This window comes from Piliocolobus tephrosceles, chromosome 1, assembly GCF_002776525.5.
Source record: "Piliocolobus tephrosceles isolate RC106 chromosome 1, ASM277652v3, whole genome shotgun sequence".
In the NCBI taxonomy this organism is placed as follows: Eukaryota; Metazoa; Chordata; class Mammalia; order Primates; family Cercopithecidae; genus Piliocolobus; species Piliocolobus tephrosceles.
In genome coordinates this window covers 6,454,620-6,474,887 of record NC_045434.1, presented here as the reverse complement: position 1 = coordinate 6,474,887, position 20,268 = coordinate 6,454,620, and the positions used below count along the sequence as shown (strand labels likewise).

General features: G+C 41.5%; 1 protein-coding gene across 3 annotated transcripts in view; it reads right to left on the bottom strand.

Annotated features, from left to right (window-relative positions):
* PLD5 (phospholipase D family member 5) overlaps positions 1-20,268 on the bottom strand; it is a 422,250-nt gene that overhangs the window by 11,635 nt on the left and 390,347 nt on the right. For all 3 annotated transcript variants that reach the window (XM_023216268.1, XM_023216269.1, XM_023216270.2), the window contains 2 exons: positions 10,898-11,034; positions 5,320-5,488 (listed from right to left, as the gene is read on the bottom strand). In XM_023216268.1, the coding sequence (XP_023072036.1) occupies positions 5,320-5,488; positions 10,898-11,034 (306 nt within the window). The remainder of the gene's footprint in view (positions 1-5,319; positions 5,489-10,897; positions 11,035-20,268) is intronic.

Here is a 20,268-nt window from a genome sequence, read left to right as displayed (position 1 = left end):
CTCTATGCAAGATTCCAATCCTCACTTTTCTTGGAAGAGTTTATCACCCATCTGTGTTCTAGACATTAGGGCCATAAGCTTCTTGCCCATCTAGGCTTGTATTGATGCTTAGAAGTGTATGGCCTCTGTTTTATAAAATGGCTATGTGTGAACTATTAATGTTTGGTTTATTCAAAAAAAGTGACCATCTGTGTTCAAAAACATTAAAAAGATGAAGCTGATTAAGTACTATAAAGGTTGCAATGATGGATTCTACTTTCCTTGTAATTTTTGGTAATTCTTAGAGCAGTTGACATTTCACACCCTGGAAGTTGCAACTGCAAGTGCCCTAGTGGCAGGTGTGCTGTGTGTGTGTGTGTGTGGGGGGGGTTGTCAAGAAACAGTGGGTGGGCATGGACCCGTGACTTGGCCAGAGGAGAATTTGGAAAAGGAGATTGGAGCAAATGCACCATATGGTATACTGAAAGCTCCAGACTAGTCCTCTCTGCTCCTGCTAGACCTCGCAAATAACAGGGGCTCCTCTGAGTGCGGCTGTACTGACTTCACTGGGCAGCCTCTTCACCCGTGGTCACCCTTCCCCAGTACACGCCTGCAGAAAATGGCTAACCACACCTTGGACTCAGGCACTGTCCTGAGTTCTGCCCTGTCCCCTCACTGGCTTGCAGAATCTTATCACTCTGCCTTTATTAGCTCCCTTCTTTGACTTCATATGTCATGCATGCACTCATTCAACATGTATGTTTTGAAAACTCCACCAAGTGTCATATGAGCCATTGGTGAACTAGACACCTGTTCTTTTTCTCACTTCCTTTTTCCTGGAGCTCCATATGCCACTGTAATTATCTGCAAAAAGCTGTTTCTGAGCTGAATCAATCCCAAGAGTTCTCTTGTCTGTGAAAAGGTATTGAATACAATTAGACTCCATTCTCCTGTGTCTCTGACTCCCTGGGACTGCACCTGCTTCTCCTCTGATCCTGGGCACCTGATTCCAAACCCAGGTTGGTGCCCTGATCCAACTCCTGGTTATTTCATTTATTTGAAAGTCTGGCCTGGAAAACAGATCTGTGGTAGTAATCACAGTCACGTTTTTATTTCTAATACTTATACTGATTTGTGACTACACAGATATGTGCATGATTTCCTCAGTTTACAAAAACCAGTTAAATAGAGATCAGAATTTCTATTATCCATCAAAGTTACCAGACTATTAAGGAGATTAAGATGAAAACACAGGTGAGAAGTATTATTTTTGGAAATTTACAGTAAATTCTACATTTTTATGAATTTAAGTTGTTAATAATTTCATGAAAAATAAAATTTAAAGTATCTTACTGGCATGAATGAGTTACAAACATCTGACCTTTTTTTGATCCTCGGATATAATTTGGATGTGTAGCTTCTCATATCTTTGAGCAGAATGCAGTATATGATGTTCTGGTCTTGCTTTGAGACAGAGTCTTGCTGTCCCCAGGCTGGAGTGCAGTGGCAATCATAGGTCACTGCAGCCTTGAACTCCTAAGCTAAAGTGATCCCCTGGCCTCTACCTTCTGAGTCCTGAGTCCCTAGGACTACAGATGTGCACCACCACACCTGGCTAGTTTTTGCTTTTATTCTTTTTCTTTTTTTGTAGAAATAGGGTGTTGCCATGTTGTCCAGGCTGGTGTTGAACTCTTGGCCTCAAGTGATCCACTTGTCTTGGCCTCCCAAAGTGTTGGGATTACAAGTGTGAGCCACTGCACCTCGGTGTATATGATGTTTCTGAATATAGATAAGAAAGATTAAAAAGGACTTTGTAACTGCAATGATCCCTTCTACATGCAGAGGCCATGGAGACATGTTTAAGAGCTCAGGTTCTGGAGTTCAAAAGATTTAGGTTTGAGTCTTGCCCCATTACTCACTAGTGTCCTTGAGAGAGGTTGTCTAATGTAAGCTTCAGTTTCCATGTCTATAAAATAGGGAAAGTACCTGTTTCACAGGGTAATTGTAAATATTATTATCTCTTAAGTGTTTTTGTAGAGATGGGGGGGGTCTCCCTACGTTGCCCAGGCGGGTCTTGAACTTGTGGCCTCAAGTGAACCTCCTGCCTTGGACTCCCAAAGCACTGGGATTACAGGCATAAGCCACATGTCTGCTTGTCTGGTTGTGGATATTACATAATCTATATAAGGCATTTAACTCAGTGCCTGCATAACTGTCTCTACTCATGAATATTCATGAATATAACACATTTCTTCACTTATTTAAAAAGTATTAAGTACTTACTAAGTTCAGGCAATGTGAAGTGCGTGCTGCTATAACAGCAACACAACAAAAACTTAATAAATGATGTAGCACTGGTTTACTCATTGGGCAGTGGGCAGCAAGTAAATTGGTATTGTAGGATGGAAAGATGAAATCTCATGTTATACAGTGACAAACTATTTGGTAAAAACATAACCGGCATTTATTTGGAAGGAATATCAAGCGTCACCGAACCTTTGGCTGATAGGGCTTTGGCTGTAGGGACTGGGGAAATGAATTGTTTGTACTGTGTGTGGTTGTTATTGTGCTTTTTTTTTTTGAGACAGGGTCTTGCTCTGTCGCCCAGTCTGGAATGCAGTGGCGCAATCTCGGCTCACTGCAACCTCTGCCTCCCAGGTTCAGGTAATGCTTGTGCCTCAGCCTCACAAGTAGCTGGGATTTCAGGTGTGCACCACCATGCCCAGCTAATTTTTGTATTTTTACTAGAGATGGGGTTTCACCATGTTGTCCAGGCTGGTCTTGAACTCCTGGCCTCAGGTGATCCACCTGCCTTGGCCTCCCAAAGCACTGGGATTACAGGCATGAGCCACTATGCCTGGCCTGTTAGTTGTGCTTTTAAAAAGCTTATGAGAGGAGATAAATAGGCTCAGGGAAGGAATGGCTAGTTTATAAGTGGAAATGATAGAGAGCAGATAGATCAGAAATTTGGCATTTTACAGGGTTAGAAAGCTGATTGTACCTAGAACTCAATAGAAAATAAGTATGAAAAATCCTTTAAGTGACCAGTTAAGACTGAGCCCTGTAGAAAAGATGAAATAATTGGTGTAATTATAATAGGGGTAATTTTCCCACCTGGGTCTGATGCTCTTGAATGAACCCTATCATTAGAGAGAGAGAGAAGTCTGTGAAGTACAAAGCATAATTCATCGAGTTAGGGAATTATGTACAGCAAGAAGCTTTGGACATGGCTATGGATACATGGAAATAACTAGAAGCAAGTACATCAGAACCTGCTACATTTCTGAGAAACTTGCATTGCCCAATAAACCAACCAGCTCATGTTAGGACCCCAAACTCCTTTGACTGTTCATGCCTTAAAACAACCTTGGGTCCTCGGTCTGGACCAGCAGGAGTATGAGGACTTCACAATAAATTCCCAGAAGAGTTTTATAATTGCTGTGGACCAGGCACTGCCATGGGCCCCTGAACCTTCCCTTTCTAATGGCGGTTTTCCTTGTGCTTATCCTGTTTCTGTACTCAGGAATGGAGATAGCCTTAACCTGATTTTGGGTGTTTTTTGGTGAGTGGTGGGGAATTTTTTTTTTTTTTTTTTTTTTTTGAGACAGAGTTTTGCTCTGTCGCCCAAGCTGGAGTGCAGTGGCCGGATCTCAGCTTACTGCAAGCTCCGCCTCCTGGGTTTACGCCATTCTCCTGCCTCAGCCTCCCTAGTAGCTGGGACTATAGGTGCCCGCCACCTCGCCTGGCTAGATTTTTTGTATTTTTTAGTAGAGACGGGGTTTCACCGTGTTAGCCAGGATGGTCTCGATCTCCTGACCTCGTGATCCGCCCGTCTCGGCCTCCCAAAGTGCTGGGATTACAGGTTTGAGCCACCGCGCCTGGCCGAGTGGTGGGGAATTCTTACTGTTCTGTTTTAGTTTTTACATTGACAAACTATGATGTAGCGCTTTCAGGCTCGATGTCCAGAAATGCACTTTACTGGAAGACTGTGCAGTGACTGCGTGAAACTTCGCGTTTTCTCCCTTGTGGGAGGTGGGAATGAGGGTTCTCTACGAGGGAAGACGAGTGAAATGGATCCTGTGTACCAGGAACTTCAGATCATGATGATTCACAAACCTGTTCCTTTGTCACCCTGGAAACACAGCTGACTTTCTGAACACGCTCATAAGCCTCGCTGGCTATTAGACATGGCCATGTGAAAGCTATCCAGGCAGTGGAATGAAGGCTAAAGGGACGTTCCCTACCTCCAGGCCTAATCCAAAAGTGCCTCTCACACAGCCCTCCAGTTTTGCTCTTCTCCTGTCTGGCCTTGGGATATTCAAGGTCAGGGCGATCATGGAAGCCACGTGTCAAAGTTAATTGCAGAGCCCTTGATACCCTGGGTCCCTAAATCAAGGGATGCAGCTTGGTTACCTAGGAGAGAGCCTGCCACAGTCCAGATTCTCAGTGTGTGTTTGTTGAGTGACTGCATGGGAGTTGAGGAAAACTGAGACCTAAAGGATTAGTGGTTATGAGGTGGGTAAACATGGAGAAGAAGAGTGTTGTAGGCAGAGGGAATAGCTCGCACCAAGTCTGGAGTGGAGGAAGAGGGCGATGAGGATTGGCGTAGAGTCAAAGACGAGCTAGAGAATTAGTACATTTCAGATATATTCCCAATTCCCAATCTTACCTCCCTCAAGGTCTCCAGAGGTGGATTAGTATGTGGCCCAAGGGACCTGCGGCAAGCATGGGGACCCAGACTAGGAGGCCTCTGGGCTGGGGGAGTCTGTGCTGGTGCATGCGCCAGTGCTCTATTGGTCACAGTCTTACAAAAAAGAACAGTAGGTGAATGGGGTAGTTCAAGCAAAATAGAGAGGGCCAGGTGCAGTGGCTCATGTCGGTAGTCCCAGCACTTTGGAAGGCCAAGGTGGGCAGATTGCTTGAGCCCAGGAGTTCAAGACCAGCCTGGGCAACATGTTGAAGCCCCATCTGTACAAAAAATGCAAAATTAGCTAAGCCTGGGAGTTAAGGCTGCAGTGAGCCGGGATTGTGCTACTGCACTCCAGCCTGGTGACAGAGCAAAACCCTGTCTCAAGAAAAAAAAAAAAAGAAAAGAAAAAAAGAAAATGGAAAGGATGCAACAGGAAGTGAGAAGAGGGCTGGACAGAGAAGGTATCAGGAAACGTGAACTCTACTCTCCTTTTTTTGTATGCGATTGTTTTGAAAAAATTAACGTGCTTTTTGAGGATTGTCATCCTGGCTCTCACTGGAAGTTTACACGTAGGTGTATGCTTGCAGCTTTCACACATATGCAGAGGGTATTCACTTTTTATTTAATAACACAGTCAACATAGTACTTACGACTTTCAAACTGCAGTTGGCTATTTCAGTGCAAATCGCTTTGAGAGATGAAATAAAGTTAAATGTAAGGGGATCAGTTTCCTTCCAGAAGCTTATAAGGAGTCGAACTCTAACGCTTCGTAAAACCAATGCTTCTCTTATTTTTGCATCCAAGTCTGGCCAGTAAGTCCTGCAGAAATCATATCCAAATAGTAAAGTAGTTTACTAGACAGCACAGAACATTGATATTACTCTAATCATTACTTTATCCTGTAATATATAAACAACCTCATCGGAGAGGTTGAAAAACATACAAGCCTCTTAGCTTAGGCACCAAGAAATGATGATTTGCTGGGACCTGCCCATGCCTAAAAGGAGGTTTCCTACCACCAGGTCCTTGGGCTGTGTGGGCTGGGGTGAGGACAGGCTGATTGCCACCACAGGCCACCTTTACTACATCTCTGATGCTACCTGGGCCTCAGTCCACTAAGAACAATGATCCAATAGAATTCCAGTTAGGAACCCTGAGCACCCCCTCAGTCCCCAAATGCCACTAAAACCTCTCTTTGGTGACTGTCCCCGAAATGAACTTCTGCTCTGGTCATCTGAGCTTCCCCACACTTTCAATTCCCGACTGTCCTTGCCGTGGTCTCTCCTGACCAAGACTCCCACTACTGCCCTGCCTTCCACGTTTTCTGTAGGGCTTTTGGAATCTTCCAACAGGCAAAGTTTCCCCAGCAGGCTCGGCCTTTTCTCTGAATCCTTAAGCCTTTGCCTTAACTCAATCCTGATTCTTCCCTGAGGTCGCAGCTTCTCCTGAAATCCTGCGTGCATCTTCTACCATGACCTGGCCGCTTGGTTTACGATGTTGGGCAGCCTCCTACTCTGCCTCTGCCGGCCCCCAACACACACCGTCACTTCCAGAACTGTCATTTAATTCTTATGTTAAAACAAAAGCTTTCCTGTCTTAAGGACCAAGACTTAAATCACCCTCCCTCCCCTCGGCCCTGACATTTGTAGACCTTTTGTTTACTCATCAAACTCTTACCCTAATTCTGGGCCAATTCAGTATTTGAACTAATGATATATTATTTGAAACTGTAGCTTGCCAGTGTCATGATCATTGCACCTCTAAAGGCCTCCCGTCCTGATTCCCCACTCTCTTAATCACTCTTTCATCACATGCAGGCTGCCCGGTCCGTCAGCCTCTCTTGTCTCCCTTGCCTGCCCAGCCTCATCTCAGTTCTGATCACTTGAATAATACTTGCCTCTCTACCTTCCTCTTGCTCTTGGCAAAAGTCTAGATCCTGGATCCACAGTACAGTTCTCTTTGCCTGGTTTTATACCCATGAGGCTGAGGACTACAGGAAAGACCATCTCAGCCTTCTGCTCGAACTTGGTTTCTCTGCCTCCAGTCAGATACTTCCTCGATGACCAACACAGTGATCATCTAAAGCAGACCTGGTGAGGCTACTTCTTGAATTAAAACAGTGGGGCCGGTGCGGTGGCTTACACCTGTCATCCCGGCGCTTTGGGAGGCCAAGGTGCGTGGATCACTTGGGGTCAGGAGTTTGAGACCAGCATGGCCAACATGGTGAAACCCTATCTCTAATAAAAATACAAAAATTAGCCAGACATGGTGGTGTGTGCCTGTAGTTCCAGCTACTTGGGAAGCTGAGGCAGGAGAATCACTTGAACCCAGGAGGTGGATGTTACAGTGAGCCGAGATCGTGCCACTGCACTCCAGCCTGGGTGACAGAGTAAGACTCCATCTCAAACAAAAACAAAACAAAACAAAAAAAAACCCACCCCTCCACAAAAATCCATAAAGTGGAACCGCCACGAAGTCACAAGACTGCCCCAGTGGTTGGGATCTCTGGTTTCTGGCCCTTGCCCCCTCTCCAATTAGATCTCTCACCACTTTACCTTGAGCTCTTTTTTTCTCCATCTGAAACTTGGCTCATGCTGTCCCTTCCACTGGGAAAATTTTTCACCCTTTTCTGACAAATTCCTGATTAAAAAAAATTTTTTTTTCAAGACATTTTTGCAGAGAAACAATGTTTTGAATTGTAAGTCAGTGAGCATCTCCTCCAATGGGCTTCTTCTAACCCTGAAGCTGCACCGCGGGGGCTCTTTCACCTAGCGTCTGTAATATTCTCTATAGACATTGACTGTACCAGTCACACCTCTGTTCTAATAGTCTCTTTCCTGTCCTGTTAGATGGAGGTTGAGATCATATGCTGTTCCTGCTTTAATCACTAGTCACAGTGCTCAATAAATATTTGTTGAATGAGGCCGGGCACTGTGGCTCACGCCTGTAATCCTAGCATTTGGGAAGCCGAGGCAGGTGCATCACCTGAGGTCAGGAGTTCGAGGCCAGCCTGGCCAACGTGGTGAAACCCCGTCTCTACTAAAAATACTAAAATTAGCCCAGTGTGGTGGCATGTGCCTGTAGTCCCAGCTACTCGGGAGGCTGAGGCAGGAGAATCACCTGAACCTGGGAGGCTGGGAGGCAGAGGTTGCAGTGAGCTGAGATCTTGCCATTGCACTCAGCCTGGGTGACAAGAGTAAAACTCTGTCTCACACACACACACACACACACACACAAAAGTTGAATGAACACATAAAAAGCATTAATACTTGAAAGACTCATCAGGCTACATTTTTATTATTCCTTTACACACTTACTGATTTCCTTGTGAAAGATATATTTTATGTGACTGAAGAAATAAATAATGAACAACTCCAAACTGAGACCTAAATAATGAAGTGACTTGCTTAAGAAAGAGAGCTTGATTGCTAGATCAGGAAGAAATGAAATAGGGCTTCTGAATTTTTTTTTTTTTTTCTTTTTAAACGGAGTTTCACTCTTGTTGCCCAGGCTGGAGTGCAATGGCATGATCTCGGCTCACTGTAACCTTGGCTTCCCAGGTAAGTGATTCTCCTGCCTCAGTCTCCCAAGTAGCTGGGATTACAGGTGCCTGCCACCATGCCCAGCTAATTTTTGTACTTTTAGTAGAGATGGGGTTTCACCATGTTGGTTGGTTGGGTCAGGAGTCTGTAACTCCTGACCTCAGGTGATCCGCCCACCTCGGCCTCCCAGAGTGGTGGGATTACAGGCGTGAGCCACTGTGCCTGGCCGGCTTCTGAATTTTTACTGTAGGATTTATTTAGTCACAGAACATTGCTCCATTCCCTTCCTACTATCTTGAAAAGTAGAAGTTATTTCTAACACTATGGCTAAATAATAGTGTGTGTTTTTTATACATGCTGTTAATCATTTCTGATTTGAGAGTGTATGATTTTTTTCTCTTTCATTTGGATGTTTGGCAATATATAGACTAAAAGTTAAGTCTGAACGCTTAATTCCATTAACATACTGAAATTTGATAGTATTTACCTATTTATTAAAGTTGGATTCACTCCTGAAAAGCTTTTCCGGGACTAGATGAAGATGAGTAACCAGTCTGAATTTATACAAATAATTAATTTATCTGATTGAGAAGAATTTAATCATAATCTTAACGCTTGGACAACTACTTACATCTCTTTGATGATCTTTCAATTTAGAAAGTTAAAAGCATTTATAGGTTTAACATTTTAAAAATACAGTAAAAGAAGTTTCATTTATAGCTACAATGGTAGATTCATAACCAAAACGCAAAATTTCAAGTGAGCCTTTGATTCTTTAACATTCTTTTCATTTTCTCTGGATTTCTAAAATATTTTAGATCCTCCATGCTAATTATTTACCCCTTCACCGTAAAGAATCTCAATTTTGTTCATAGAACTTCATGGAACAAAGGTGTTGTCAATCCTGAGAAATCATTATGCCATCTTAACATGTAACTCCCTGAACTTGACCTTATTCTCCTTCTCAATAACAGGAAAATCAGGTAACACCCCTATTATGTTTTGAAATGTTCCCAAAGTAGAGGTAAAATCTAAAACTAAATCTAAAACCAAGTGAACAACAAAGGGAGGAAAAATAAAAAGGAGGGATAGAAAAGGTGTGGAAGTGTGTCGGGAAGAAAATCCATGAATGTCCAAAGGATGCTCTTTGTGTGTGTGTGTGTGTGTGTGTGTGTGTGTATTGAGATGGAGTCTCACTCTGTTGCCCAGGCTGGAGTACAGTGATGTGATCTTGGCTCACTGCAACCTCTACCTCCTGGGTTCAAGCGATTCTCCTGCCTCAGCCACCTGAGTAGCTGGGATTACAGACGTGCGCACCACACCCAGCTAATTTTTGTAAAGATGCACAATATTTTAAAATAAAAGTGTTTAAATAAATGCATCTTGCAGCTAAAAGTGCTTTTCTACTAACTGTTATAAGAAACAATCATTTTCTTGGAGGAAGACTCTTTCTGTAATCCTATGGTTATTTGCACAAAGAAGCTACATATTATGCATTATGTAGGGTTGGTGATGTAAAAATTATTCAAGCAATACAGGGCATACTTAATCATTTAGCGTCAGTAAAAGGTTATTTTGAAACTAATTCCAAATTAAAAAGGCCTTGGGTCACACTCCCAAAAATATGCACTTTGAAAACATTTCCTGGATCAAAGTAATTATTCAAGCACCTCTGCATTCCCAGCAAGAAAGCAAAAGTGGAAATACCTAAGCATGACCATGCATTTATGCATGCAATGATTTTCCAAAGAGTTTGTCATAAATTCCACCCCTGAATTTATTCCATGTTTGCATGCTTGAACAATGATGAATTATTGAAAAGCACTGCATTTTTAAACTGTTCTCTTTTCACAGAGAAGGATGGATTGACTGAGAACATATATAAGTTTCTCTCTTTTTTTTTTGAGATGGAGTCTCTATCTGTCGCCCAGGCGGGAGTGCAGTGGTGCGATCTCGACTCACTGCAAACTCCACCTCCCTAGTTCACGCCATTCTCCCACCTCAGCCTCCCAAGTAGCTGGTACTACAGGCACCCACTACCATACCTGGCTAATTTTGTTTTTGTATTTCTAGTAGAGACAGGGTTTCACCATGTTAGCCAGGATGGTCTCGATTTCCTGACCTCGTGATCCGCCCGCCTCGGCCTCCCAAAGTGCTGTGATTACAGGCATGAGCCACTGCACCTGGCCACTTTCTCCTTTACATTGAGAAGATATTATGAGAATTTGGCATTAAATGAAGACTGCTGTGAATATAAAACAACAATGCTTCCTTTAAGGAAAGTCTGGCAAGACTACTCGGTTTCAATACACCCTTTTCAGGTATATCCTTGTTAATAATTTTCAAATGATAATTTTTTTCATATAATATTTTATCTTTTATCCTTTCAAATAATTTTCAAGTTGAGAGCAACCTAATTGTCTTTCGAAAGTTACTCTCATTTCCATAATGTAAAGTACTGAGGTACTTCTGTAGGGTGAGACCCTAAGCCTTTAAAATGGACACACTTTAGGAAGAGGTCCATAATGAGTAAATCGCCAATGTACACTAAAGAGCATTGAATGGTGTCCTCTTCCTAAGGCAACCCAATGGCATCTCCATTTCCAGGCTGGCTTCTCCTGTGGTGCCCAGTTTAGTGCCTGGTCTTAGGGACTGGGTTCTAACCGGAGGCTGGGCATTCACTGACCTTTTGGTGCTTGTGCTGGAGATAGGCAGGTAGTCCATCACAGCGATGTACACATACTGCTTGGCGTCATCTATCACGCTGTAGATGGCATCTATGTCAAAACTTCTGTTTTTAGGGCAAAAGAGTTTTGGAGAATTCTGTGAAGACACAAAAGCCAAGCTTTTAGTGTACTACTGTTTGGCAGCCGGGGATTTCTTTATTTCCTTTGTTCCCACGGACCTTGACTTATAACTATATTTTTGCCAACCTAATTTCTGCTTCATCAAATTAGACAAAGATATTTTTAATCTTATCAAAGTTGAATAAAGATCAAAGTGTGGTGGGATGGGTCTCAAGTCTGTTTTGGAGAGAATTCTTTCATTATCTGACACATTTTGATTTTCAATTTTTATGTATTAAAAATTGTAATTGATACATAATTGTATATATTTATGGGGTACATAGTGACATGATTCATATAATGTATAGTGATGAGATAGTAATTAGCATATCTGTCATCTCAAACTTTATCATTTATTTGTATTGGAAACATTCAATATCTTCCTTCTAACTATCTGAAACTAATATATCATTAAGTATAGTCATAGTTAACTACGGTCCTATAGAACAAGGGTCTCCATTCCCCAGGCCAGGGACCAGTGCTGGGCCGCAGAGCAGGTGAAAGACAGGCAAGCAAAGCTTTGTCTGTATTTACAGCCACTCCCTTGCTCGCATCACCGCCTGAGCTCCGCCTCCTGTCAGACCAGTGGGGGCGTTAGATTCTCATAGGAGCGTGAGCCCTACTGTGAACTGCACATGGGAGGGATCTAGGTTGTGCGATCTCCTTAGAGATTCTAACGCCTGATGATCTGTCACTGCCTGCCATCACCCCCAGAGGGAACCATCTAGTTGCACAAAAACGACTCGGGGCTCTCACTTACTCAACAATGTAGTGAGTTGTATAATTATTTCATTATATATTACAATGTAATAGTAATAGAAATAAAGTGCACAGCCAGGGGTGGTAGCTCAAGCCTGTAATCCCAGCACTTTGGGAGCCCAAGGTGGCCGGATCACTTGAGGTCAGGAGTTCAAGACCAGCCTGGCCAACATGGTGAAACCCCATCCCTACTAAAAATACAAAAAATTAGCTGGGCATGTTGAGAATCGCTTGAACCCGGGAGGCAGAGGTTGCAGTGAGCCGAGATCGCACCACTGCACTCCAGCCTGGGCAACAGAGCAAGATGCTGTCTCAAAAGAAGAAAGAAAAAAAGGAAGTGCACAATAAATGTAATGCCCTTTGATCATCCCAAAAGCATCCCTGCTGACCCTGGTCCATGGAAAATCCGTCTTCCATGAAACCAGTCCGTGGTGCCAAAAAGGTTGAGGACCACTGCTATAGAACAATGGAACTTACTCTTCCCATCTTGCTGTTATTTCTATATCCATTAACAAATCTTTCCCCATCCCCTCTTTTCCCAGTCTCTGGGAAAGTATTCTCTGTTTTACTTTTTACTTAGGAGAGAATTCTTGCTTTCTGTGCACACACTTCTTTTTGGAGGAGCACTCCACCTCCAACCTTACACAATTCTGTCATACATAGCTATAATTTTCTCAGGTGCTACTATTACACGCACGCACACTGCACATAGCAAGCCATTTACTCCAGCATTTTCATTTCACCTGAAATGTGATGATGTGGGCATGACAATGTTTCAATCTCAAAATCTAAACAAAAACAAACTGAAACATCTTGGAGTTTTTTTCTTTTCTCCAAAATCTTTCAGTGAGTTAGGAGAAGTGTTGATCGTTGAGAAAAGGTCATCGATAACAGTGCAGGAAAATCTGAGGGAGCTACTAAGATGCCCAAATTCAGCAGGAGAGCCAGAGAAGAAGGACGTTCGGAGAGATTTAAGCAAAATGAAAAAAAGAGGCAAATTCTGCTTGAGGCATTTTTCTCATGTTGCTTGAGGGGGTTTTCATTTTATAAAAAATACAGTGTTTGTAGATGCAGTTTCTGTAGAAAAGGAAAGATGTGCTTGGTTTTCTCATTTTTCCACTGGACAGGACTAAAAATAATGTTTCTCATAGTTCCTGTTTTCCTTTGACAAGCAATACACTGTGACAAGTATCACATAAATAATGCCAGGGGCATTATAATGGGGGCATAAATAATGCCAGGATGTTTAATACCAAAAGGCTGAATAAACAGATTTTTGGAACTGCCTGGAATGAACGGTAGTATTGGGCGGTCAGAGTTCCTCCTCACCAATTACGTCTGGAACAACTCCCTACACTGCACAGTAGGAGTCCCCACCCCAGCTTAGAAGTTTGTGAGATGGAGCTGTTGGACTGGATGCCCACCTTAGGAGGGGCATAGGGGTAAGGAAGGAGCATGCTGAGGATCACACACCTTCCAGGTTTCCTCACACAGAAAGCCCTCTTGGCAGCTGATCATGAGCAAGATGGGTTGATTTTTCAAGAAACAATTTCAACTTTTATTTTAGATTCAGGGGGTACAGGTGCAGGTTTGTTACATGGATATATACTGCATGATGCTGAGGTCTGAGGCACAACTGATCCCATGACCCAGGTAGTGAGAATAGTACTCAACAGTTTTTCACCCGTGTCCCCTTCATTCCCCCCATGCTAGTGGTCCTCAGTGTTTAGTGCTGCCATCTCTTTGTCCATGAGTACCCAATGTTAACTCCCACTTATAAGTGAGAACATGGCATTTGGTTTTCTGTTCCTGCATTGATTTGCTTAGAATAATGGCCCCTAGCTGCACCCATGTTGCTGCAAAAGACATGATTTTATTCTTGTTTATGGTTGCGTAGTATTCCATGGTATATATGTACCATATTTTCTTTACAGGTTGAGTTTTTAATCGTTTATTTTTTTCTTTTGGAATGAGGATGAACTTCAATTCTGTTTTTTAAAGGTAGTCCTACACTCCTCTGTCATCAGCACACGGATATACAGATACTCCATCTGTCACCAAGACAGAAAGCCTGTGCCTCTGCAGGGTTTCCTGGGGTCTGTCCCTCCTCTTACTCTTGATCACTCACTAAGTTTCCCTCACTCAGGCACTAGTGCTGCTTGCAGGGATGTTCTAACATCTTTCTAACTAATTGGCTTATCTCTAGGATGTTTAAAAACAAATATACATCACTCCCAGGATGAACTGACTCCTGGTTTCTCAGAATCCAGCTTCAACTCATTGGGAGGGGTATATCCATAGTCCTGTGTCTCTGTCTCCTTCATTTGCCAACTCCCATCCTGTCTGTGACCCCAAATGCAAGTAATTACCAGTCCACAGCTGTGCCCTGATCATGTCTGACTCCGGGCATCTCTGCTCATGCCGGCTTCTCTGGCTGATGTGTCTTTATTTTTGTCTATCAAAGTCCTACACTAATTCTGTTCTCTAAATTCCAGCTCAACTGTGATCTCCTCCATTAATTTTTTTTTTTTTAATGGAGTCTTGCTCTGTTGGAGCAAGGCTGGACTGCAGTGGCACGATCTCAGCTCACTGCAACCTCCACCTCCCGGGTTCAAGCAATTCTATTGCCTCAGCCTCCCGAGTAGCTGGGATTATAGGCACCCGCCACTACACCTGGTTAATTTTCACATTTTAGTAGAGATGGGGTTTCACCATCTTGGCCAGGCTGGTCTTGACTACCTGACCTCATGATCCACCTGCCTCAGCCTCCCAAAGTGCTGGGATTACAGGCATGAGCCACCACACCCAACAGTGAAGTTGTTTCTTAATCTCCAAAGGTTGCTTTTCCTAACCCTGTACTCCCATATTATTTATTTCTTTTGCTTTTTCTTCTTTACCATTTTTAAGTGTACAGTTCAGTGGATTTTAGGGATTGTATGTTACACATTTTCCTATGCCATTAAAAATATTCAAATTATTTAATTCCCTTAGCCTGTTGGCTCTGCTTTAAAGGTTTTTTTTTTTTTTTTTTTTTTTTTTTTTTTTTTTTTTTTTGGTGTTTTGAGACGGAGTCTCGCTCTGTCGCCCAGGCTGGAGTGCTGTGGCCGGATCTCAGCTCACTGCAAGCTCCGCCTCCCGGGTTCCCGCCATTCTCCTGCCTCAGCCTCCCCGGTAGCTGGGACTACAGGCCCCCGCCACCTCGCCTGGCTAGTATTTTGTATTTTTTAGTAAAGACGGGGTTTCACCATGTTAGCCAGGATGGTCTCGATCTCCTGACCTCGTGATCCGCCCGTCTCGGCCTCCCAAAGTGCTGGGATTACAGGCTTGAGCCACCGCGCCCGGCCTAAAGGTTCTTTGGTTAATGTGGAGAAGCTGGAGGTGTTTGCTCCAGATGGGCGCTTAGGCTAACTCTGAAATGTGTCCAAACGCTCACATTTGTGTTTCAGTTAGGAACTCCCTGAATTTCACTGCTTGTTCCAAAACCAGATTTTGGTTTTGGGGAGGAAGAAATGTAGGCAGAGTTGTTTGTGGTCTTTTTACCCTTGCTATTATCTTACAAGTATGGACACTGTGGCCATAATTTAGAGGAAAGAGCATGGGCTTTGGTGATACAGGCCAGACTCCAGCACTTAGAACCTGGGGCATCTTGGTGTGTCCCTTACACTTTTTGAGCCTCTGTTTCCTAATGGGGTTAATGACAATAACACACATTTCACACTGGTTTGCCTTGCAACTCAAATAAATGAATGGCCTGTTCGCTGGCTGGGTTCCATGTCCCTCTTCTGTGAGAGCTTTCATCCAATCAGCAAATATTCCCAGGCTCTGGTCTAGGAAAGGGACATATATCAGTGACCAAGACAATATCCCTGCTTTGTGGAGCTTCATTCTAGTGCATGTTACATGGAATTGCATTCATCTATGTGTTTAGCCACTTGCTGTGAGCTGCCTGGTTGCGTATCTCTGGCATCTTGTGCCATGCACATATTACATGCTCAATACATACTTGTGGAACGAATGTGAAAGTGCTTCATAAATGCATAAACGTTGGAGGTTTGTCTGTGGGAGTCTGTTGCTTCAACCTGGGTATTTCCAAACCTGCATCAACAGATCTTTATAAGCACTTACCTGCCCTATTGCTTCCTGTGTTCCCACTGCCTGACACAATGGCAGGTGCTCCAACTCCATGTGTTTGTGAAGGAAATGCATAATTATTTGTATCAGTCCCCATGCACCTGCGGGCTGGGTGGTACTCGGCTATGTGTTCTAGAGTCTTCTACCTTTAAAAGTGGCTTTAAAATGTTTGCCCAGAATAGAAATGAATAAACAATAACACAAAAGAATGAGCTGGCAGAGGAAGTTAACTAGTTCCAACTGTTTAATTAAAGAGAGGGCTAAGTTTCCCTCTCATCACTCCTGAATTAATTTTCTGAGCCTTGTGCTGTGCACTTTTTTGTTCTATAATAAAGTAGAAGGAGAGGGAAAATACAGATCCTCTTCAGTATTCCAGCTCTGTGGCAATCTTTTACCAGTCAAGAGCTCTTGAGGGGCCTGACTTCTAGTTTAATCTGGGTTTGTCTCTTAGATCAACAGGTGCCATATTGATTGTAACTTATTTTGCATACTCATTATATAATCACCTTGTACAGACCTTAGCAGGTTTTTAATTGTTTTATTAACAGTTTCGTGGTTTTGAAAAAGTATATACTCTATTTGTAGAATATATATGTTCAAATATCATTAAATATGAAAAGACAACCCATGGAATGAAAGAAATAAAATATTGGCAAATCATATATTTAAACCAGACACCTGAATCCAGGAATTTTAGGCCAACCCCAACAACATAGACCTTGTCTCTATAAAAAATCACATTTCTGCTTAAGGGACTTGTGTACAGACTGTATAAAGAACTCTGATAACACAAATTTTTAAATAACCTAATTTACATGGGCAAAATATTTCATATTTCATAGATATTTGTATCTCTTCTCCAAAGAAGAGATACAAATGGCCAATAAGCATGTTAAAAGATTTAAATCAAAACAAAAATAAGATTACATTTTATACCCTCTAGCAGAGCTAAAATAAGACCGAAAATAACAAGTGTTGCCAAGGATGTGGAGAAAGCAAAACTCTCATATGTTGCTGGTGGGATTAGAAAATGGTGCCACCAATTTGGCAAACAGTTTGGTAGTTTCTCTAAATGTTCAACATAGAGTTACCACATTATCCAGTAAATCCACTCCTATATACAAACTCGAATTACAAACAGCTATTCACATAAAAACCTGTACACGAATATTTATAGCAGCACTATTTACAAAAGCCAAGAAATAGTAGTAATACAAATGCCCATCAGTTGATAGATGGGTAAACAAAGTATGGCACATCCATACAATAGAATTATTTAGCCATAAAAAAGAATAAAGGCAGTATTGGTCCATGCTACAATATGGATAAACCTTGAAAGCATTATGTTAGGTGAAAGAAGCAATCACAAAAAAGCTACACAGTGTATGATTCTATTTATATAAAACATCCAGAAGAAGGCAGGCCCATAAAGAAAAAGTAGATTGGTGGGTGCCAGGGACTGACAGAAGGGAAAATAGTGACTGCTAATCAGTATGGGGTTTTTTCTTTGTGGTGAAAAAAAGTTCTAAAATTAGATTGTAGAAATGGTTGCAAAACTGTGACTATACTCAACTCCACTAAATTGTATACTTCATTTTAAAATTTTAATTATTTTTATTTTTTAATTTTTATTACTTTTATTTTTTTATTTTTTGTATGTTTAGTAGAGATGGGGTTTCACCATGTTAGCAAGGTTGGTCTTGAGGTCAGCAGCTCAAGTGATCAGCCAGCCTTGGCCTCTCAAAGTGCAGGGATTACAGGTGTGAGCCACCATGCCCGGCCTGAATTGTATACTTTAAAAGGGTAAATTTTATGGTGTGTAAATTACATCTCTGTAATGCTGTTAAATCAATTAACAATATACACAGAAGGTTCTAAAGGGGAATGTGAGGTGATATTTTTCCATAACAGCATCAAGTTCTATTTAATGCCAGCCCTCACTCACTAAATATATCTCAGTACACATGACTGATAGGTGAATTAACTGAATAGTAAACAAGAAGTGAAATCTGTCTAACATCTAGATCAATAAAAACAGACCTGGAACAAATCTTTTATCTTGGAAAGCAATTGCTTAAGCTTAAAGACTCCAAAAAGAAATCTACAAGACAGAAACAGCCAACTATTGTTCCCATCCTCCAATTTCAATGGGAAATGAAAGAAAATTAGAATTATCTGGCTCAAGTTACTAGAAGTCACACAGTTAAATCTAAGTGCCTATCTGTGTTCTGGGAAAAAATTGGAAATAATCTATATTTGCATCATAAGTTAAAATTGATATCTAATTATGCTAAGTTATCAATTATCTAAAATCTAACTTGGAGAATGGTTACAAAGGTCTTCAAATACTGTTTAAGTATGTGTTCAACTTAGTCTTGAGACAATCAGCTTATAAAAATATACTATTTTAAGATACAACAAACATATTGAATTAAATTTGTCTTGGCATTTGTCTGGCATAGATTACTGAGAAAACTGCATGCATTCTGCAGCTTTCTATTAATATTACTACTAATAAAACCTACCCAACATTTATGGCTGCTTTTAGCCAGCACCAAGCGAAGTGCTGGGAATGCCAGTGATGAAGCGACTATATTAATAGGAGATGATCTTCAGAGTCTAATGAAATGGTGGGAAAGATGATTATAAATCAACAGTTCTAAAAAAAAATGTGATAAATGTTATAATAGAAGGGAGTTCTGGGAACTCTGTCTGAATGATACCAATTCCAATTGCAGGGTTTTCTGACTGTTTTTATACCTGTAAGATCTTATACCTCTCCAGAAATGGTGTTCAGTCAATATCTGTTGAATTGAAACTCAAAGGCAGGCTTGATATTATTAAAAAATAGAAAATAAAACAGGAAATTAAAAATAGAAAGTAAACTAGAAATACCATTTGACCCAGCCATCCCATTACTGGTGATATACCCAAAGGGTTATAAATCATGCTGCTATAAAGACACATGCACACGTATGTTTATTGTGGCACTATTCACAATAGCAAAGACTTGTAACCAACCCAAATGCCCATCAATGATAGACTGGATTAAGAAAATGTGGCACATGTACACCACGGAATACTATGCAGCCATGAAAAAGGAGGAGTTTATGTCCTTTGTAGGGACATGGATGAAGCCGGAAACCATCATTCTCAGCAAACTATCGCAAGGACAGAAAACCAAACACCGCATGTTCTCACTCATAGGTGGGAATTGAACAATGAGAACACCTGGACACAGGAAGGGGAACATCACACACCCACACACCAGGGCCTGTCATGGGGTGGGGAGATGGGGGAGGGATAGCATTAGGAGATATACCTAATGTAAATGATGAGTTAATGGGTGCAGTGCACCAGCATGGCACATGTATACATATGTAACAAACCTGCATGTTGTGCACATGTATCCTAGAACTTAAAGTATAATAATAAAAAAAAGAAAAGCTATTATATAGTTTAAAAAACTACCCAAAGAAATGTCTCACAACTCATTTTGTGGTGAACTCTTTAAGAAAAAGCCACTTATGAATTTGCCCTAGAAGATAACAAAGGTATTGAATTGTAGTAGATTTTACTAAAGGCCTGAGACCACTCTCTCTGGGAAATACGTTAACTTTAGAATCAACAAAAACTGACTCTCCCTGTGTAAGGGTTAGTCTGTAAATGTATGCAACAACCATATTATCTCCAAGGTTGAAACTGTAAATTCAAAATCCAGTGATTATTCAAAATTTGTTCATTAATTCATCTGTTTTTTGCCGTTTCCAATTTGTTTTTCTACTGGACCTGATCAAGTGATCCATGCTTGGTATGTAATGTCACTCTGCGGCCCTCTGGATTAAAGGTTCCTTGACAAATTTTCTATTGCACATTGGGAATTCTCCTTGGCCTCCTGGTCTTATAGGGTCATCTTGAGATGAATTGAAAATGTCTATATAATTTATATTTTGTTAGTAAAATGCCCTATAATATGCTACTTGCTACTCCATTCTTGACCTCCTCCACACAAAAAAGTTATTTTAGTTCTAGCTGATCAACATCCTTCATAGTCTATTTTCTGCTCTTCACATTTATGCGAATTTGTTATTTAAGACAACTTGGACTTTGTCTTTTCTTTCCATTGTTACACTTCTAAATTTTCTGCTGGGGCTTTCATCTGAACAGGCAAAAAGGATAAAATTCACTTTAATTTATCTTCAATAAAATGCTGTTTAGTGGCATAAAAGTTGTTGGCCTAAAAGCACTGATATCAACCAAGGTCGAAATAGCAATATTAAATTGGGAGCATTACTTAGAGAAGTTGATCTGAACATCAGGA